Source organism: Fistularia commersonii, chromosome 17 (assembly GCF_037954325.1).
Source record: "Fistularia commersonii isolate RoL2024-O1a breed Wild chromosome 17, RoL_Fcom_v1.0, whole genome shotgun sequence".
NCBI classification, from domain to species: domain Eukaryota; kingdom Metazoa; phylum Chordata; class Actinopteri; order Syngnathiformes; family Fistulariidae; genus Fistularia; species Fistularia commersonii.
The window spans coordinates 1530614-1552659 of record NC_141300.1 but is presented as its reverse complement, the minus strand read 5'-3'; the positions used below and the strand labels follow the sequence as shown (position 1 = coordinate 1552659).

General features: G+C 56.1%; 1 protein-coding gene across 1 annotated transcript; it reads left to right on the top strand.

The window, feature by feature from the left end:
* Nucleotides 1-10287: 10287 nt before the first annotated feature.
* Nucleotides 10288-21991, top strand: LOC147224657 (homeobox protein aristaless-like 4). The gene is made up of 4 exons (XM_086163353.1): nt 10288-11256; nt 16024-16337; nt 19669-19797; nt 19875-21991. The coding sequence occupies exons 1-4, from the start codon at nt 10923-10925 to the stop codon at nt 20193-20195; spliced, it is 1098 nt and encodes a 365-aa protein (XP_086019479.1). The 5' UTR covers nt 10288-10922; the 3' UTR covers nt 20196-21991.
* The last annotated feature ends 55 nt before the right edge of the window (nt 21992-22046 follow it).

Here is a 22046-nt window from a genome sequence, read left to right as displayed (position 1 = left end):
GAGACTCCCAACATCTAGCATGTGTGTGTGTGTTTGTGTGTGTGTGTGTGTGTGTGTGTGTGTGTGTAAGAGCATGCGTGAAAACATGAACAGCAGTGTAACATTACCCCCCCCCCCCCCCCCCCCCCCATGGATGGTGGGCTTGCACTCATCCGTCCAAAGCGTTGATTGCGGCTCCCGGACGATCAGCGTCCTCTGGCCGTGCACGCCAGCGCCGCACGCCAGCCGCTCATCAGCCAGCGCTCACGGCGGCGGCGGTACGTCGAGGACGGCGGGGGCCATTAAACCCTAATAGCCGCCTGCGCGGCCGTCCAGGGGGATTTGCTCCTGAGTCAACATGCCAGACCCCATTTCCTCCCCGGCTCACTGCTGCCTCTCAACACCCGCTGCCGCCAAAGATCTCCACATGGAAGGAAACCTTGGAAGTGACCCCGCATGAGGCCTCAGACACACACCGGGAGCAGCGCCAGCTCCCACCGCCATGAAGTCCTTCACCCCTACTTACCATGAAGTACAAGGTGTCGGGATCGATCCCAGCAGAAGCTCCGGCTCCAAGGTATCTCTGTCAATTACCTGGACGAGGGAATTGGAGGAGTCGCGGTTTCGGAGATCCTTCAGAAAGTCAGGATATGGGTTTTTCCTGAAGGTTCTCTCCCGAATCATGTGACGTGGTACCGGCTGGCGACGAGATCTCCGAGCCATCCGCTTGGACGGAGGGATCGCGCCTGCAGGCGCCATCGTGTTATTTTGCAGGAGATACCGAGGTAACGGCAACTGAAGTCGCACCCCACTCAGCGTGTGGAGGAGAATGCCGAGCCGCGGAACCGCCGGTGGGAATAGTCCCTCCACGAGTGCGAGCTAGGTGGCCGTCACGGTGCTAACATCTCAGACATTTTGTTTTGATGCTTCCCACGAGCAGCAGCACACAGCGGCCGTTATCCACGTTCCTGGAGGAGGAGGGGGTCGAGACAACGGATGATGCTCCTCCATGTGACTGTAATTGAATGATTAGCTGTAATTCAATCAGCAATCGAAGGGCCCGGCGCGTGAGTTTGAGGCGTAAAGCAAAAGGGAGCTGCTGTGTGGAGCCTTTGTCCGTGACCCTCCATCAACGCTGCTACCTTTCAGGACGCATCACGAGCCTCCGCTGGCCCCCGGCCAGCGCCCCCCCGGCAGACCCCTCCGCTCTAATTGTCCGGGGCCGCCAATTTCAGGAACCACGCAGTTTGCAGGTTTAATGGCGGGGCCGGCCGGGCCTTGTGTTCGCCATGTGAGACGCTAAATTTAGAGAGCGGGATCAACCGCACAAAAACATCCCAATTATTATTGTCTGTGAACGGGGCTTCAACAAATCCCAGCGCCGTAAAGAAACAGCTGGAGCGAGGGGGGGCGCTAATCAGCCCCAGCGCTTCTGATGACATTTGCCAGAGTCGGGGAGAGAAAAGTGTTTTCTCTGAACAACAAAGGGAGGAAAAGCACAGGATTCACAAATGACCGGGGTGGTGGTGGGGGGGACGTGGAGCTGTGACACAATTTATCCCAGCTCAGAACATCAGACCTTCATGTGGACTCACAGCTGTTTACTGTGTCAGGAAAGGCCTGGCATTATAATAAAGAAAATGAGCCCCCCCTCACCCCACGCACACACACACACACACACACACACACACACACACTCACACACACAGCTACACTATGCATGCAGTGAACTAGTTCCATAAATTACTTCAAGTCGGTTGGATTCTCAGAGCCAATCAAAGTCCCCGGAGAAGGTGAGGTCTGCGAAAACATGGCTCGCTACTAAGGCAAGGAGGGGCTGGAGGGGAGGAGGGGGATTAGACAGTCAAGGCTGGTTAAGGAGAAAATGTTAACGTTGTATTCGGGGCCGTCAGAAGGTTCTCACCAGCGCTTGTGGAGTTCCATTGTGAAACCCTTGTTGGCCGGCGTGCAGACCAGCGTGTTCTCCAACATGTGTGTTCAATGCGCTGCCGCCCGCTCGCCAACTGTCATATTGTTCAAGAAAGACAACCCCCCCCCGCCCGCCGCCCCCACTGCCAAGAAGGCCTCCACATTTACAGTAACAACCCCCCCCTGCGGAGAACGGAGGGCCCACATCTGGGGGAGGCGGGGGTCTTATACCTGCACACACACCTGCGTGCACACACTCAATCCATCGATTCATTTATTTTTTGCCAGGTGCCGAGCCGATCGCCGCTGACTGTGGGGTCAGGGGGCGGGGCTTAACCTGGACAAGCCAGCCGTCAATCACAGACATCCAACCATTCATTTGGTGCATTCAGTGAACCCCATGACTGGCTTTGGACATGGAGAGAAATCTGGATGTAGAACATGGGGGAACATGGAGATAGAACCAGGCAGAAGAGTGTTCCCGGGTAGGAGAACATAGGGGGACCATAGAGAACCCGGTCCACAACGGGATGAGAACCCGGAACCCTCTTGCTCAGGAGCAGGAGTCCTAACGCCCTGAAGATATCGCCGGTCATCACAGGTTACCATGGAAACTCATAAGGGTCTCATGGTCTACTGACTGTCCTCAGCCGGAGAAGAACAACCTCCTGTTGGTGAACGGAGGTACAGCACCGAGCGGGACGTCCAGATGTTCTAACCTAGCTTGGCCCCCCCGGCTGTTCCAAGTGCAAACAAGCGTCCACCTCGGCCGCCCTGGACCTCCGCCGAGGTGGAACGAGTTCCTCGGCTCCTCTAACAAGGGCTAATGAAATCTGACCGCGGGCCGTTTCGCAATCCCGCATCTCCTGAAGGACGCGGCGGGAGCCTGGCGCCGCCGAGGAGGAGCAGGAGAAGTTCTCCGTCCTCCAGCAGATCTGGGCTTCGGATGCACGGAGGTCCCGCGTGGCCCGCTTTCATAACTGCCCCGCTGATGAACAGACGGGCGGAGAAGGAGAAGGGGTGAGGAACGAGAACGGCGCCAGCGAGAAGGTCCCTCTCTAGCGGCGGCGGGACCTTCTCGGCGGAGAGGACAAGGCAGCTGTTGAAGGAACGTCCTCCTCGGCGGGAGCATGACTCTGATTAGCTGCCATGTGAAAGAGCTCCTTTCTTGTCTCAGCAGGACATTCCGGCCAATTAGAGCCATGAGTGCTGCTCTGTTCCGCCGTCTCCGGGGTCACCGTTACCTGGGAGACCGGCGCCATGTGACCTCCGCCAGGTGAGCGGGAGCGGCGGGTTCTGCCGCCTGGAGGTACCGCACCGGTTCTCCCAGTTGGATGCTTCGGAGGAACCGCGTCTTTGGTTTCCTGTCAGGAGGAGAGCGGGGCAGCAAGGTCGGGCGGTGGGCGGGGGCGTTCCGGTGGCGAGACAGGAAATGAGCGCGGCCTGAGACGGCTTCGCCCTTTTCGCCTCTGGTTTGAAGTCCAGGAAGGACGGTGGAGAAAGTGGCGATGGTGGGCGGAGATACATCCGACCGCATCACGGGTCCTGCGGCTCTCTGGGTGTCATTTATCTTTTATGAGCTTGGAGGTCTCTGGTCCAAATCCACACATTGCTCAACAGATCCAGAGGGTTCCTGCAGAGCTTCTCCAGCCATCATGCCATTTGATGGCAGTTTGAGGAGGACCAAGCATGACCCCAGAAACACTCTCCACAGTGAAAACCCGTGAGAAGATTGCCCTGTACCTCCTAGGCCTTCGGCGAAGCTTGACCTCGGGGTCTGGAGATCTGCTGCCGCTTCCTGGACGTTCCCTTGTCAGCTCGGCTTCCTCGGCTGATGAGCGCTCATGGCAGGTCGGCGTGCACACAGCTCCTCTACCACTGATGGAGATGCGCTCTCTTCGTGACCCGGTTTGCCCGTGGAAGCGCTCCAGAAGGCATGGTAGAAGAAGTTGATACAGAAAATGATATAGGGATACAGAAATAGGTTTCCTCCAGCTTTAGATTGCAGCCAACTGGAGAGCAGCAGGAAGTGTCAGACACTCAACGCCATCATCGGGATGGTTCCTTTCGCAACAAGGAACATCTCGCGGCCTCCAGTAGCCAAGAGGAACCGAGCCTGCGGCAGACCTCCTACCAGATCCTCCTTTCTGCGGATGTGGAGGAGGGGGGGGGAACCCGGAGGAGACCGTGGAGGTGGTCTCCAGCTGGACTCGGGCCCCCCAAGACACATGGTGGTCACCAACCACCATGTCTTCCTGCCTAACCTCCTCCCAGAACTATTGGATTAAGGCTGGCCTGAGGGGGGGTCGGGGGGGTGGGTAACCTGAACAGGAGGGGGGGCAGAACTGGGGGGTAACAGGCAACTGTTTCAAGTGAGAGTGGAATTCGGGGGGCATCTGTGTTTGTTTGTGTGTGTGTGTGTGTGTGTGTGTGTGTGTGTGTGACATCCTGCCTGGCTTGAGGGGGAGGGCAGAGGTTAGCGCTCGCATCCCCTGCCGCTAACACTACTGGGCTACAGGTGGTGACTCCTGACCACCTGAGGGTTAGCACCCCCCCCGCCGCCAACAGCCCCCCCCAGCCCCCCCCAGCTGTGGCGGTGAGCCCGACCTGGACTGGAAGGGCCTCCTGCTGGTCTGAGGATCTCCAGTCGGGTTTGGATGAAAAACACAGATTGAATTATTAGCTAGATGTTTGCGTGCTATTGGCTAGCTGCGGTCCGCCCTAGGGTGAAAGGTTGCCGTGGTGACTGCACCGTCTCCCTTCACCCCGAGAGAAATAGGGCGGGATGGCGGGCTTTCCCGACCACCCGGCCCGACTCCGAGGGATCCCATCAGGGAGGCGCGGTTTCGGGACCGCCCCCATGCGCAAACACGGACGGGGTCAGGGGTCACGGGCGGGGGCTGCGAGAGGCTTTCATCCCGGAGAATTCATTTCAGGGGAATGCGGCTCGACGTCCTTCCAGAGTTCGATGCGGCCGGCAGACATCTTTATTTGGTTTCGGCCCGCCGCCACGGGAGGAGCTGGGTCAACGCGCCACCGGTGTCCGCTTACAGCCAAATGACGAAACCGAACCCCAGGCCGGCAGAGGTGCAGGACGAGGACGTCCAAGGAGCTTCGCCACTCATTCGGTTCCCGACGCTTGTCCCACCGACCACTCTGGCCCGGAGTGCTCACGGGAGGAGCGGGGCCACCGCCAAGCCTACGGCTATTTTCAGCCCCGGAGCATTTGACTCGCATTAGGACGCCCTTCAATGACAGCCTTTGTGCGCGAGAACCTCGGCGAGGTGGACGCTGCACCGCTGCTGCCGCCATACCAGAAACCACTCACACATCTTCACTAATAGTCTGCAATCACAGTTGACTAGTGGCTGCAGTACAGACAGGACAGAACACCTTCTGGAAAGTGGAGGAGGAGGAAGAGGAGGAGGAGGTGGAGATGGTGGTGATGATGGAAGAGGAGGTGGTGGAAGAGACAGTGGAGGAGAAGGAGGCAGGAAGGAGGCAGTAGAGGTGGCGGTGGTGGTGGAAGAGGTGGTGCTGCTGCTGCTACTTTGGAAACAAAGCACGTGGCGTCATCCAACAATAAGTCCAAATTACAGGATAGCAGTGCAATCTTCTCAGAACGCTTTGCACGGCCACGTCTTCTTCTTCTTTTTTTTTAGTCTGCAATCAATTTGCACGCCATTAGAAGGGCGGCTCGCCATCTTCATCGCGGCCTTGCTCCGTGATCAGTGGGAGCTCAACAGGAGGACATTCAACACCAGCAATGGACTGCATCACTCTGTGTGTGAGTGTGTGTGTGTGTGTGTGTGTGTGATATCTGCAGGACGTGTCCACAGGCATGGAGCTCCTCTGAAGCCTTCCATATGTCCTGTGTTTGAGCATCCCGCGTGCTGCCTGGGTTTGAGCGTTATTAGAGCGAGGCGCCGCCATGAATATGTTAAGGCAGGAACATGTTCCACACTGGAGACATCTGATCTTCTGCCCCCCCCCCCCCCCGCAGATACCAGCCTCGCTCCTTTACTCCAGCTTTTAGTTCTTTAAGGCACTTTATCGCATGCATTTGACTGCAGAGAAGAAACAGAGCTGCTACGTGGACCTCCAGAAGGCCAAACTTGCCTGTCCTGACATCAGCTCCTCCCTCACTGCAGGAACCTTCTGCAGCTCCGGGACCCAGCCCAGGAGCCAGGCGGTGTCTCAGTGCAGAGGAACCAGGGACCATGGACCTCAGCTCCACTCTGGCTCCCACGCCGAGGAAGGGACTGCTGCTCCTCAGAGGGGTTCCAGGGCTCGCAGAGAACCCTTTAGCCAGAATATGTGTGGAGTTACCTAACAGGGTTCTTCAGTGCAGGGAGAAGATAAAAACAGGCATCTGACTGTCCATGGATATTATTCCATGAACGCTGTGGTGGCTTCCACCTCCATGGTGACCATTAAATCTACTTCTTCACCTGTAGTTTTTGTTTCAGTGGAGCTGAAGGTGAAGGTCACACCTTACCGTGGTCCCTCACTGCCTGAGGGATCAGACTTTGACCAGAAGTCGGGAGATCCGGATCCAAAGAACAGTCTGGAAGGAGCAGCTGGAAACACAACGCTGGAAATTCTGGAATTCTCTCCCAGCCCCCCTGGTTCCATGAAGCACTCAGCTGACACATCCAACAGGGTATATGGGGAGGGTTCGGGGGGCAAAAAGCCCCGAATGAAAGATTGAATTTTGCTAAAATATGAATTGGCTGGATCTCTGCGTTGGAAAGACAGAAAGGAAAACAAGAGGTTTGCTCTTCTGGCTCCTGACGGAGGGGCTGGGGGCTGATGCTGCCTCCGGTGGCTGGAGGGGGAACCGCAGCCAAGAGAGGGATGGATTCATTCCTCAGGTGAAACACTGGAAAGGACGGAAGATCTGAAAATGGAGCAGTAAGTGTCTGGGAGCAGGTCCAAAAGGCTCCTCCGGACTTCAACCAGCAACCGCTCCAGACCAAGGTCTTCAAGGTCTCACAGAAACACCTGACCGCCATTCATTACGTTGCTCTGCCCAGAGCAGGTCAGAGGGGGGACATCCGGACTTCTGCACAACCTGGAAGTCATCTCAGCGCCCCTCATGGTGCCAGCAGTCCCCCCACTGCAGATACACGAGAAGACACAAAGAGGCGACAGACTGGTCTCACAAGTGGTTATGAATCGATCGGTTAGTTTTGGGTCCCGCCGCATCGGTTCCACTGCTCTTCTGCAGGGACAGAAATACCCCTGAGATGTTCTCCACCCCCAGGTGTCCACACTGTACCGGGGGGGGGGTTCTGCCTCGTGGGCCAGCCGTCCAAGGATGCAGCAGATTTAGTGCTGGGGGGCGAGGGCAGCACAGCGTCCCCTCTGTCCGCCCCCGCTCCGTCTTGTTGATTGAATTATACATCAGTACAACCGCCGTTGCCCCCCCTCGGCCCCCTCGCCCCCCCACCCCCCCACCTCCTCATCTCTGCCTAATTTGATCAGAGAATCTGCTGATGCAGTGTATGCCAGCCCATGTGAAACCAATTTAAGGCTACACATAAAAATCTGGTGTCTCTGTCTCTGACACACACATTCAGGGTGTGGCGAGCGCCATTTGCCCCCCCCCCCCCCCCAATGTGCCCGCCCCCCTCACTTTCAAGTAATGATCTGCTTTACAAACCTCAGTGAGGACCAGCAGTTTGCACGTCTGTGTTCCCCGTCCGCCCGGCAGGACGGCAAGCGCCAGGCCGAACAAGCATTTTTTTTGGGGGGGGGTTCTCGTGCATTGTGCATGGGGACAAATATTGTCGTCCGGTTGCCATGCCAACGGTGGGAGTTTTCCATATGCGGGTGCGAGTTCATGGGCTAAATTAGTGGGAGCTGTAGCAACCCTCTGAGACACACACACACACACATACACACACACACACACATAGGATGGGGCGGGGGGTGTTTTCCAGAAATCCAACTCAATCCCAGAATACTTTCAGACTTGATTGTCAGAAAATATAAAAAGTGATAAATGACATTGAAAACGTGAAAACAGACGTGGAGGAGTCTGGAAAGGCCTTGGCGGGTTCGGAAACATGAGCTCACCCCCACCAGTCCTACCACCTTATTCTTGGGGTGAGGGGGCGTCCACCCCCCACCCCCCAAGCCCCCTCGTCACCTCCTGCAGCGAGCACCGTCCTGGACCTCAGCGGCAGAGATGTCACGTTTCTGCCCCGGCTCCTTCCTGGGGATCAACGGGTTCAAGAGCTGACGGCGGACTCTACGCTAGGCAGAGGAGCAGAGCACTTTGCAAGGGTGTGTGTGTTTGTGTGGGGGGGGGGGGGCAAATTAATTCAATGCTCCATGATCCTGAACATGGACTCTTACAGCAGCACTTCAGACAGAGGATGTACACCCCCCCAGCAGAATATGGATAGGTGGGGGGCACAGGTTCAACCCCCCATCCCTACCTTGACACACACACACACACACACACACACACACACACACGCACGACCTGGTGCAGAAGAGCACCAGGTTTCAGGGGACCCTGCCGTGAACGTGCAAGAAGCTGTGCCAACACAAACCCCAGAGGCAGCCCCCCCCCCCCCCCCCCCCCCCCCACCACCACCACCACCACCACCACCACTCAGGACCTGGAAGTCAAACAGACAAGTTGCCATTTACTTGAACCCCCAACCCTTTTAGAGGGAATGTCTGCAGCGGCGATGTGTATCTGACAGCCCGGCCTGCAGCACAGAGTGGTTCGCATTAACCAGAGGAGGAGGAGGAGGCCCCCGACTCGCCCGGCCCGGGGCCGCAGCATCTCCACAACCTCCGAAACCCAAACTGTGAAGGGTAGGGGGTGCACGAAAAAGCAGTTCACAACCACCCTGTTTGTTTCCGAATGTAAATGTGGGGGTCTGGGGGGGCCCCGGTCCGGGTCTGGTGCCGGGCGGGAGGACCGGGCTGATGTTCGACCCCCTCCGCGGCAGAAAACGTGGGATCGATCCTGGAAATTCCCCCCGGTCCAAGGAGAAGGAGGAGGAATTTCGAAATGATCGTTTTCGGCCGAATTCAAAGCGGACGGTATCCGGATACTTTCTGCAGCAAACCGGCGGGAAACACCTGACCGCGGCTACGGACGCCGACCGGAAACTGATACTTTTAAAAACTAATTCACACACACACACACACACACACGCACACACACACACGCACACACACACAGCACAGCCACTCAACGTGTTTGGAGAAACACCGTGACCGCAACGGAAAGCGAGAAAAACAATTACATTATTATTATTATTATTATTATTATTATTATTATTTATCCTACTTCTTCTGATTATTATTATTGCCGTGAACATAATGATGATAATACAAAAAAATGATTATTTCACTAATATTACTGTAAATAATAATAATATAAACGCTTAAAATCCGCCGTCTGATTGGAAAACAGACGAGGCCTTGGCCTTTCCCGCTTTGTTTGGACCCGGATCCCGTCCAAAGCCCGCGGTTCAGCCGCAATTCAGACCCAGAGAAACGATTATGTTTTCACCACCACCACCACAACAACAATAACAACAGTAATAATAGTAATGATACTAATTACTATTATTATTATTATTATTATTATTATTAGAGCGACGACAGAAAAAATATTTAGATGAAATCATAATTTGGTTAAATTAGATTTGCACCATAAAATGCTGTCAATATATTATTGTACATATTCATAGTACTGACATTAATTGTTAAATGCAAATCAAATGAACACCTATTGATTTACTTACAAAAAGTCTTATGCTTGGTGATGATGATAGTAGTAATTATTATAACGACAATAATGACAGTGATGAAGATAATGAATTACAACAGTAATATTTTCTAATGACAATAACAAAACAATAATAATAATGATATTGTTGTAGTTTCTGAAAGGGTTTTTTACAGGAAGGACAATTCTGGAAATGTTTCTGAACAACTGATTTAATTAGTCTGCAGGAAAAACGGATAAAGGCCCGGTTGTCTCCCGGGTCCCGCGTCAGAGGAGCCCGGTCCACGACACCGGGTCCGGCGAGGGGGGGTCCGGGGGTTCAAGGGGGAGGGGGGCCGTCGCGTCCGATCCGTAATAAATGCTTTCTGAACGCCGGCGGTGCGTTGGAATGAAGGCCGGAAAACGAACCCGAGAAGAAACCCTGGCAGTCCGGGTCCTCCGGGGTCCCCAGGCCGGAAGTCTGCGCGGGTTCAACGGTGATCCAAATAAAATACAAATAAATATAAAAATTAAAAATAAAAGAAGCACCCACTCCCTCACACGCACGCACATGCGCGACGGAAACAGCGCCGTTTAATTCGATATTTAGAAAAGGGGGAAGAAGAAGAAGAAGAAGAAGAAGAAGAAGAAGAAGGAGGAGGAGGAGGAGGAGGAGGAGGAGGAGGAGAAGTCAGAGGTTAGGTCGGCCGCGGGAATCAAAGCTGTCACATTCATCCGTTCATCCATTCATCCGCTAATCACATTAACGTCATGTGTCGAGGCTCCCGCGTGTTCCAGCAAAAACGAGAAGAAGAAGAGGAAGGAAGGAAGGAAGGAGAGGAAGAGGAGTTTGACCTCCTCCTCCGGCGGCTGAATAAGACCGCGGCCCGTCGGCGGCGCGGCCTCGTCAGACGTGCACGGAGGCCGAGCGGCGCGTCAGCTCGGTGAGCAAGGCACCTCCAGAGGCCCCGGCCACTCACATGCACGCGCGTGCGTGCGTGGGTACGCTCCCAGCGTCTGCTCGTCTCTGGAAAACATCTGATCCTTCTCTCCTATTTTTTTTCCTCTTCTTGGTTTTTTTTCTCTCGTTGTAACCAGTCCCAGATGCGGCTGCGTGTGTGCGTGTGTGTGTGTGTGTGAGTGCGTCAGCGTGAGTTTTGTCAGTGCGTGAAAATCCGCGGAGAAGAGCAGCCGTGTGAGGAGGAGGAGGAGGAGGAGGAAGAGGAGGAAGAGGAGCTTGAGGACCCGCTCCCTCCTCAGATCCGAGTCTCTAGGCATGAACGCGGATACGTGCGTCTCGTACTGCGACATGACCTCCATGGATTCGTACTACAGCCCGTCCGTGGCCCCGGGCCGGGACCCGCAGAGCAACCCGTTCAGGACGTTCTCCGCCGCCGCCGAGGCCAAGTACAGCCCGCCGTTCCTGGGGGCCAAAGGCCCCGCGCCGAGGAGCCCCTTCCCGCCGGAGTGCCCGGCGCTGGACGGCGCAGAGGAGGGGCCCTTCGGCAAGTACCAGCTCTTCATGCAGCGGCCGGCCTGCAAGACGCCCCCCGAGGGGGGCAAGCTGCACCCGGACGGGGGCCACAACGGCGCCATGCTGCCCTGCTACGGTGAGTGTGCGCGGCGAGGCGCGGAAAAAGTGCCCCGAACATGTAGAATCTATCAAAACTAATCAATGGATATTCGGTCGAAAGCGTTTCCGAGAATGGCTGGATTCCGATTCGCGTCCCCGTCACCGCGCACGACCCTCATCCACACACATCTACCCAGGCGTGGAAAACGAACTTGCAAAAAAAAGTGTTTTTATTTTTTTAATTTTGATTTATTTCCACGCACACTCGAAATAGTCCCGCCGACTCGAAAGCGGCGGATTTAATTTTTTTTCTAAATTTGATGGACATGAAATGTGGAGTTGAAATGTCATTTCGAGCGGCTTTTAGACGCCAGCCTGAAACCGGAAGTTGAAACACAAACGTCAAGCTGAAATAAAAAACAAAACAATTCAGAAGGTCATCCGGATGTCGACCCGGTGCCAGAACCTTCCAGAACCCCGGATCCGCCTCCCGACCCGCCGGCAGGCCGTCAGCGAACGCACCGCGGTGCGTTTAAATAAACCGGTAATATTTACTTAAAATGTTGCAGCTCCGTGAAGGCGCCATACATACTGTTAGGACAGAAATCCCGCGGACGGAAACACACACACACACACACACACACACACACACACACACACGAAGTCAGGATAGGATGCCCGCGGACGGAAACACACATACACACACTGGCAAAAAAATAAATAGTGCAGAAATATATTTTGTGTGTGTGTTAATATATATATAAACAATATATATTTTTCTATAAATATATACATTGATCCCGCTAGTGTTGTTATGCATAACACTAGCTCCAAAACTCCACAAAATACTTTTGAAAAATACTTGTATGTAAAATTGCTTAGCCTGTTAGCCTGTTAGCTGTGCAGGTGAACCACAACTTGCTGGAAGTCAGACATGGCCGGCAGGTGGAGGAGTGGACCTCAGGTGACCTGCTGTCTCACAGGGGCAGGCCTCCACAGAGGAGGAAATCTATAGTTTGAGCGACGGCTTGTCGGCGGCGGTGCCAAGGGGTGGACAGAGGGGGACGGAGGATGCCGTACCTGCTTCGGGAGCGTCCAGGCCGGAGCCGCCGGCGCCGAGGAATGCGGGTCGGCGCGGCAGGAGAGATCTGCATTAATCTGAGGCAGATGTGGATCTCCGGGTCGGGCGGCTGTTATTCAGCCTCCCCAAACCCTAGCAGGAGAGTCCCTGTCCGGGGGGGGGGGGGGGCACGAGGCTGGGGTTAATGCCCCCGGCGGACTCCAGGCCAGCACACCGGCGGTCATGGCGTGGGTAACCACCGCAGACTCTCCCAGGGATTCAGACTTTCTCTGAGAAAGTTGTGCACGTGGGAACGTCTGTTCACGTTGACGGAGGGGGGGCTTGGTGCCCCCCTACACCTCGGACGTGTTTGTTGATTTATTTGTCTGGTTTATTCAGAGGCTGTTATTTGCGGTGCTGTGGAATCGAATCGTGTGTTATTGGGAGGTTATGAGGGATTAACCGCCCCAACTTGCCACGCAGGTTGGACATGGAACCCCGCCCCCAGCCTATATTTCCAGCCCTGTAACCCCCCCCCCATGTGACGGGTGTGTTTACAATGACAAAGACTCTTCCTGACACAGGAAGAGCGGTGCGTTTGAGGGAACCACCTCTGACCACCTCCTATTTTTCAAATAAATGTCTCATACTTTTATGAAACCGTCAATATTTCGCTGTCCAGCCCCCCCTCCCCCCCCCTCGCCGGCAGGAGAGCGGCGCATCCTCTGATATGCAAAACATTTTTCTCAGAGTATGAAGAAACCAAAACACGACCCCAAAGCGTCCTGGCAGCCTATGAAACGCGTCCTGTCAAAACAGACTAATCGGAGGACGTGTTTACCGGCGGGGGAAGTGATGTCACAGGACACGCACGGCGACTCCTGATGACTAACACATTGCGTCCATGTTAGCAATTAGCGGATGCCTGAGTGATGATCCGCCATCAGATGTGTCTTTCAACTGCAATAAATCAGGGGATGGAATCAAAAGACCTTACCAACACACGTCCCCGTGCCCCCCTGCAGGTCGAGATGGCGGCCATCTAGACGGCAAGGCGAGTGGCGATGCCCCGCCGCAGATGCCTCCACGCCCATGATTAGGAAATTCTGAATTCCCGTCTTCCCGTTCGGCCCGATGGAATCCCGCTTTTTATTTTCTGTTTTTTTTTTTTTTTTAAAAAAAAAAGGCCAGAAAACGAGGTTCTTTCCCGCTGACGGCAAAAAAATAACTGTGGAGATGGCGTGTTTCAGTTGTTATGGGAGTCCAGATTTGGTGCGGGCCATTCTTCTGCCCGTCGAGGACCATCCCTCATTCTTCTGGCCTGATGAATTATTCTGGGGTGAGAAATCGCCCAAAGAGATTTCTGCTCGGCTGGATGCCGCTCAGAAACCTTCCCGTCTTCTCGGGGGGGTGTGGGGGGGGGTTAGCTCGGCAGCGTACTTCACTGTCCGTCCCGGCCTTTGGTGTCTCTGCGACCCTGGAGACTCGAGCTCGGACAATGTGTTCTCAATCACAGCCTTCAAAAGCTGCTGTTTTCTCCAGTGTTGTGAATTTAGATTTTTTTTTGTGGGGGGGGGGGGGGCGTGCACGGCGTGGCCTGAGGTGCTGTGACAGTCGTGAGGTAATGATGGTGTCAGAGCGCCGCCGCCTGATGTTGAGCAGAGAGATTCTTCGGTTTCCCACGGAAGACGCATTCCTGGCTGAGCTGCTGGCATGGAGCTCTCCTCGAGAACATCTGGGAGCCCCCCCCCCGTCCGCCGAGGAGAAGCCGGCCTTGCAGAAGAACCCGTCCTTGCCGCCGCCACCGGCGCGGCTACCTGCCGGGGAGCAGGACCATCCTCTGCTGCCGAGGAAACATCTGAGAGGGCGCTTTGAAAGCATCCCGCCCTCTCTGATCGCCGTTCAGTCGTTAAACCGTTCCAAGGTTACATTAACCCGTTCCCAGCTTCCATTAACCCGTTCTGAGGTTCCATTAACCCGTTCCCTGGTTTCCATTAACCCGTTCCTGGCTTCCATTAACCCGTTCCCCGGGTTCCATTAACCCGTTCCCCGGGTTACTAATTTATAGTGCTTCTTTTATGTGTCTCCCCCTGACCCGGCCCGGCCCGGCCCGTAAAGGCCCAGGGGCCCGGCTGCTTTACGAGCAGGCAAATTACACTTTGATGTCCTTGCTCTGCTGCCAGCGCTGCTTAAATTGCTGACCCCGGTAAACACGTGACCTTGTGGGGCCCCCCCGAGGGGGGGGGGGGGGGGGGGGGTGCAGCAAATAGCGGGATCAGCCAGTGATACGCCATGCGTTTGCGGCAGGGGGGCGAAAACAAAAAAAGCGTCTGTCCCTCTGGATCCCAGAAATGCTGTAGCCGAGGGAATCGAGCGTGATGGGATTCAGGGGGGACAGCCCGGTGCGCACAGGACACGGAGACGGCGTGCAGAGAAACGGCGTGCAGAGGCGGCCCTGGCGTGCAGCAGCCTGGAGCTGAGAAGTGTGTGTGGTTAACATTAGCGTGTCAGAAAGAAGAGAGACGGGCTGGGGGGTTGGGGTGGGGGGCTGGGGGCGTGATTAAGGTACAGATCTGGGAGACGGGCTGCGTCCTTTACCCCCCGCCCCTTGCTCGGGGGCACGCTGCTTTTCCCTCACGAATGCAAACGGCGAACAGGAACTCTGGAGTTTAACCCTCTTCTTTCTTCGGAGTGCAGTCATGCCCAGGCCCCCGGGGCAGGGGGGGAGTTCAGGGGGGGGGGGGTAGGAGGGGTAACGTCAGAGCATCTGTCTGCACCGAGACTCTAAGAGGGGCTGACAGGTGGGCCGCGGCGCTCCGAGGTCATGAACTCCACCAGGGCAGGCTGTGCTGTTTCATTAGTCTCAGTTGGGGCAAGTGTGAGTCAGAGCTGGGGGGCGGGGTAGGCGGGTGGAGGAGGGGCGCTGACATCTCGCTGTGGGACGCCCGGGCCAAGACGTGCACTAATCCCTGAAAACAAACATGCGCGGCTGTAGACGGCCTCCGCCCAGCTCCGTCATCCCTCTGACTCCTGCAGGAGGTGTTGCCCCCGCCGGCCCCGCAGCCCCCGTCCCTCGGCGCGCTGGCTTCTCGGGACTGACAGGGAGCTTATTACTGTGAGCCCACGACAATCCAAAGTGACAAAGTAAACGCGCTCACAAGCACATGGCGGCGAAGCTAATTATCTCGAACCTGATCCGAGCGTGAGACAAAAGGCTGGCGACACTGAGGGTGTGTGCGTGTATGTGGGTGTGTGGGGAAGAGAAGGGATGGCGTTCTTCTTCGGCGGCGGGAACAGGAACAGGGCCGGGTCTGTGGTGCCTCCAAATCGAAGGTGACAAACACAATGTTGTTTACATCGGAGGCCCAAAGCTGCTCCACATCCAGCTCTAAGGGCCCTCTCTGTGTGTGTGTGTATATGTGTGTGTGTGTGTGTGTGCGTGTGTGTGTGTGTGAGGCTCGGGTTTCAGGTGGCGTGACCAGGGGGTGTGGGGGGTGGCGGTGGTGGCGGTTCTGCCCGAGAGGTGGTGTCTGAGGCCACGGCGGCGTTCAAACATGGAGCGTCCAAACTAAACTGGGGGGGGGGGGGGGGGGGCTGTCAGGTGACGGCAAGCAGAGCCGAGAACCTCACACTCCACTGGAAATTTCCAAAAGTCTCAGGCCCGCCGCTACCGCTGCTGCTGCCACCGCCGCTGGAGGCCAGGAAGCAACCTGTGTTTCTAACCCCAGGTTTCTGCCTGTGCAGGGAAGGACGGCAGCGGCCTGACGGAGTCGGAGCTGCCGCCCAGCGTGGATCCGCCCGGGATGGAGGGTAGTTACCTGAACCTGAAGGAGGGGGGCGTAAAGGGCCCCGGCGAGCGTCCCGGCTCCGACCTGGCCAGCCCGCTGGACAAGAGCGAGGCCGAGAGCAACAAGGGCAAGAAGAGGCGCAACCGCACCACCTTCACCAGCTACCAGCTGGAGGAGCTGGAGAAGGTCTTCCAGAAGACACACTACCCCGACGTGTACGCCCGCGAGCAGCTGGCGCTGAGGACCGACCTGACCGAGGCTCGCGTGCAGGTGAGCCCGCAGAGAACCCGGAACTCTGGTTCCCCCGGTTCTCTGGTTCACCTTTGCTGGGGTGGGCGGGGTCACGTGTGTGACTGTGTGTTTTTTCGCCGCTGTGGCACTTATGTGCTGCAGGTTCTGCAGGAAGGTCAGAGGTCAAGGGCGCTACTGTGTTTGGCTGGGGCCGGGGGGCACAGAGAAGAAAAAAAGTCATCAAAGTTATTTGGCGAGGAAATAAAAAACACTTGAGATGCCACTTTCAATTTCCACGTGCCGTCAGAGACACAGTCAGGGCCGGGGGGGGGGGGGGGGGGGGTGTACAGTGGGGAGGATAGTACAATCGGGTTGCGTTCACATACACACACACACACACACACATACACATTATCCCCCAGATGAACACAATTAGCCTCCTCCTCCTCCTTGGAGCTGGCAGCGAGCAAGCGCTGAGGAGGGGCCGGCGGCTCGGCCCCGGGCCCCTGGGCCTGTGGGCCCACGAGCCCACGGGGCCGGCAGCCCACGCACGCAATCATGGCTAAATCCCACAATTCCATTGCAATGTCCATCCAGACAAAGTCCAGGGATCCGCACGCCGCCACCGCCTGCCAGGCTCCCAGTGCCCCTCGGTATTTGGCGGCGGCGTGGGCGGGGCCACTTTCATCTGCAGCAGCGAGCGGCGAAATCCAGAGCACAGATGTTTTTTTTTTTTGTTTTTCCTGTTCCAGAACGCCGATGTCAAGGTCCTTGAGTTTCACTCTGATGATGAAGGTCTCGGTAATGACTGGCACCGCCACCAGAATCTCAGGGACAATTAGCACTAAACGGCAGGACTTGAATTTCACCGTACCTGCCTTCGCTTTATGGAGGCAGTGGTGGTGGAGAAGGAGGAAGAGGAGGAGGAGGTAGTGTGTGAGCGAGGCACTCTATCAATCACAGCGGTCCTGAATGACGGAGATGAGGTGAGACGGCTGGACTTCAAAGCTGCGTTTGCAGCCGTGCACTCTGGCCTCCCTCCTCCTTCTCTCCTCTACCTCTTCCTCCTCCTCTTCCTCCTCTCCAGAGCATAAATAAAGCCTTCTAATGGTTTCTGTAAGCGGCCTTTTCGCTGTCAACGTCTTTTGCAATTACCGTACGGCCGCCAAACGCCGCGAGCCGCCGCGGCTCCAGGCCGCCTCCTCCGCAGATGTCGGCGGCATTTGAAAGCAGACGGCAGCGCTAAGTGCTTGCAGTTGGTAAACACGTCGGCGGCGTCGGCGTTCGCCGTCAGAGCTGATGATAGATGTTTGAATCCCACCGTCAATCGCGCAAAGATGGCGCAGGTCTCCTGGTCCTCGTCTCACTTAATAACACCCCCTCCTATCGTCTCCGTGGAAACCCTCCTCCCCCCCGAGAAACACGACACACTCCCAAAAGACAAAAGGACGAGTCGGAGCTGTCAACCCCGTCTGACGGGTAAACAGGGCACATTTGTCCAGCACAGATTTCAAAATTAGTATGTGAAAAAGGTATGTAAATGTGTGTGTGTGTGTGTGTGTGTGTGTGTGTGCGTGCCTCTCGTCTGCGGGCCCCGGCGGGGTCACGGGGGTGAGCCGCGGAAAGCCAAGGGCTTAGGCGTCAGGAAATTAAACATGAAATGAAAACAAGCTCCAGTTTGAACATTCTCCCATCTCACTTTCCAATATCCCCACTTCCCCTCGCTGACATAAAAGGAAGGGGGGGGGGGATTTGAGGGGGGGGGGCAGGGGGGGGAGGGGCCGGCCGTGAATAGACGAGTAAATTCAGTTGCTGTGATGGAGACGGAGCTCGGGATCTGACGGCGAGGGGCCCAAATGGGTCTGCATGCTGCCGATCACATTTGGAAGTTGTGTGTGTGTGTGTGTTAGTGTGTGTGTGTGTGTGTGTGTGTGTGTGTGTGTGGGAGGGGGGGGTTATGAGCAGGACGGACCTTCAACAATAATAGACAGTCAAAGCTCTGGGGGAGAGGAGCACATTTCAGGCCCTCCTGCAAACACATGATATAATTGGGGGGGGGGCTTCACCTTGACACTCCAAGGATCGGCTTTCCAGGCTGTGTGTGTGTGTGTGTGTGTGTGTGTTGGGGGGGTCCTCTAATCTCGCCAGCTGACCTGAGGAATGTTGGAGTGACATAGCTCCGTGTGGAAAACAGGGGCTTTCACCCCCCCCCCCCCCCCCACCGGACCCCCCCATCTGGAAAACCAAGTCAGAGGGGCGACAGGTTTATCTTGGTGTCGGGGGGGGGGCTTTGAAGACCTCATCATGCTGCTGGATTTTTTAAGTAAAGAATTGAAGAGGGAGGGCTGACAGAGGGGAAATTGCATGTAAGGGCCTGTGAAATGTGAAAACCACAAGCTGATTGGCTCGGGAATCACCCTCCAATCAGAAGGCAAAGTCCAACGTGGAAGCTCTTTGAGCCCCCCCCCCCTTCAGAAGAGCAACAAATAGATGCAGATAAACAAGGAGGTCCCACAGAGCCCCCCAAAAAAAGAGGGATGGGAGAAAAGAGCAGAGCGGAGGACAAGATCTGAATCCACGTTGAAAAGGGGAGGAGCCTGGGGGCAAGAAGCCCCGCCTCTGACCTTCGTCTCTGGAGCTTCACTGTGAACCAGGAGCTTCGCGCAGCCCTTGAAACCCCGTCTACTGCTCCTCACGCATCGATAGACGCCACACCTCTGAAAGGGGAGGATGAAGAGGAGGATGAAGAGGACGATGAAAAGGAGGATGAAGAGGACGATGAAGAGGAGGAGCAGCTCTGCACACGGTCTGTCTGCAGGCGCATCCATCAACATCAACATCCAATCTAGCGGCTAATAAACCCTGACGGACGGACGGAGAAGATCCCCCCCCACACCTCCCCATCCCACTCTGATGTGTCTGTGTCTGTGTGTGTATGTGTGTGTGTGTGTGTGTGTGTGTGTGTGTGTGTGGGGGGGGGGGGGGTGATTTATGAATGGCTACAGGCCCAGATGTGGATCTGTCGACGCTGGCAGCCTGAAGGGAGGCAGACGGGGGTGGAGGTGGAGGTCCAGGGGTGGAGGTGCAGGAGGTGGAGGTGCAGAGGGGTGGAGGTGCAGGAGGTGCAGAGGGTTGGAGGTGCAGGAGGTACAGAGGGATGGACTCACCATTTCCACATCAATAGCGGTGCTGGGACGGCACTTTAAAGACACGTCAAGTCCAAAGAAGGCAGTCTGGACTTTCATGTGCTGGAATTTATACGCTTCACGTCTTGCTGCCCCCCCCCCTCCCGCTCCCCTCTCACCGTGGCAACGGCGGCTCTGAGGCCCGGATGACGGATGGTGTTTTTCCCTCCCCGTCCCTCCGTCAGGTGTGGTTCCAGAACCGCAGAGCCAAGTGGAGGAAGAGGGAGCGCTTCGGGCAGATGCAGCAGGTCCGGACACACTTCTCCACGGCTTACGAGCTGCCCCTGCTGACCCGGCCCGAGAACTACGCCCAGGTGAGGTGGGGAGGGGGGTTCTCTCCCCGCAGGGAAGGGTCAAGGTACTTTCTAACCGCCCCCCTTTCCCGTCCTAGATCCAGAACCCGTCGTGGATCGGCGGCGGCAGCGGCGCCTCTCCGGTGCCAGGCTGCGTGGTGCCCTGCGACTCCGTCCCCTCCTGCATGCCCCCCCACCCGCACGGCCACGGCGGCGTGTCCGACTTCCTGGGTGTGCCGAGTCCCGGGGGGGGCCACATGGGACAGACGCACATGGGCAGCCTGTTCGGGGGGCCTGGGATGGGGGGGGGCATCAACGGTTACGATCTCAACGTGGACCCCGACCGCAAGTCTTCCAGCATAGCCGCGCTGCGCATGAAGGCCAAGGAACACAGTGCCGCCATCTCTTGGGCCACATGATGCCCCGGCCAATAACCCCCCCCCCACCCCTCCACCCCCACCTGACCCCCCCCTGCCGAGCCCCTTCCGGCCCCCTGGGGATGAAGGGGGGGGCGGGGCTTTCCCGAGCACTATCGATAACACAGGTCAAACCAACAGGGAGAGACCGGAGATCCACAGCGGCAGTGTGATAACATCCGCGACTGTGACGCTCAGCAGATGCCGTAGGAGGAGGAGGAGGAGGAGGGACTCTGGACGTGAAGAAAAAAAAAAAAAAAAGATGAGGTCCTGGAACCCTCCGTCTCTCAGGTCTCAGCGGGACGCCGGGCTTCGCTTCCACTCACTGGGTTTACAGGAAGTGGGTGCCGAATATAGCCATCCTATATTTTTGTTTTTTTCCAAGCCCGATTAAGGTTATTTACTTACATTACGTTGTTCTTTAAAAGCCCCGCCCACTTTACACTGTTTACATGAGCCCCCACCGCTGATGCAGACCCCTGAATCCTTCACATAGATTTCATTCTTCAGAATCAGGCAAACAGAAATGGACAATTGAAGCTAAGAAGATTCTGCTGACGCGGCCTGTTGAGCAAGGCAGGTCGTGAGCCAGCACCTCCACAGTTTTCCCTGGGGTTACAGGAAGCCCTCCACGCCGCCGGACCACGCCAAATAGGTGGCCGACAGGACGGGACGCGGCTAATTAGCATCGAAGCGGTGCCGTTGCGCTCGGCCAGCTCCTGAGCCAAATCAGCGGCCCTGATTGCCCTCGAGGAGGCGGCCATGTTGAGGTGATGACATCGGAGCCGGGCCGCAGGAATGCGGCACGTCCGTCCAGTGATTGCGGGGGCGTCGCCGGAGCCCCCCAGCTGAGGCCAGAGACAGGATTCATTAGTCTTCTGGCCCATCTCGCCGTGACGCCTGCCGGTATGCTTTTCCTCGCGCGGCTCGCCTCCTCACAGCTGGCCGGCGGCCGGAACACATGAGCTCTACTCATCGCTGCCCCGCCCGAGAGGCCGCCCTCTGCTCGGAAACCGTCCGCTTTCACACGAGAAGGAAAAGAAAACTCCGGGAAAAAAAATGAAAACCCCGCTCCAATCTAGATCCCCGGATCCTTTCGGGCTCCCGTGACAATCTCTATGCTGATGATACTCTAATTTATCCACGCAAGGTTTTTTTACGACCGCGCTCTGCTCGGGCTTCGGAATTCAGGCGGGGGTGTAAATGTTGACGGTTGAATAAAAACGGGCAGTACGATGAGACAGGACGTGGTCAGAGCAGACGCGTGCGGGACTTCCTGTGTTCCAGGGTGCAGTTCCCCCCTCGGTGCTCACATACTGCAGCTTTGCCCGTGTCGATACTACTGAAACGAAGCGGCCGGAGGCCACGCCGCCGCCTCACGCTGTGTGAATATGAACAATCACATTTTTCTCTTGCTTGTACATTTGTCTCGCCGCCGACGAATAGCGGACCTCCGGAGGCAAACCCAAGAGTTATTGCGTTAAAAGTGTAAAATGATGTTCTGTGTACTAAAGAATTCTTTTTCAGCGATGTTACAACTGCTATCTAATTTTCTAATGGCTTTAAGCTGCTTTTGTATATTAACCAATTATTTCTATGACCCGAGGAGACGTTTTAATGATGTGCCTTTGCAGTAAGTTATTGCACTTACAGTTTGGAGAAGCTGTTATTGTTATTGTTGTTGTTTTTGTTTGAACCCCCCCCTTGAATTTTTCCACGTCCGGGTGCCGGACTGGTCTTTGTTGTACAAAGTGGCTGTTGATGAATTTAAAGTGATTCTGAAATAAATGAATCTCAAATGGCGGAACCCTGGCTTGTCTCTTCTTTGAAGGCCAACCCCTGGAGTTCACGCCG

Bases quoted from the DNA above. Each gene is read 5' to 3' on its own strand.
- LOC147224657 (XM_086163353.1), top strand. From the start codon at position 10,923: ATGAACGCGGATACGTGCGTCTCGTACTGCGACATGACCTCCATGGAT. The intron at 11,257-16,023 runs GTGAGTGTGCGC...CTGCCTGTGCAG, and splicing joins CGCCATGCTGCCCTGCTACG to GGAAGGACGGCAGCGGCCTG. The intron at 16,338-19,668 runs GTGAGCCCGCAG...TCCCTCCGTCAG, and splicing joins TGACCGAGGCTCGCGTGCAG to GTGTGGTTCCAGAACCGCAG.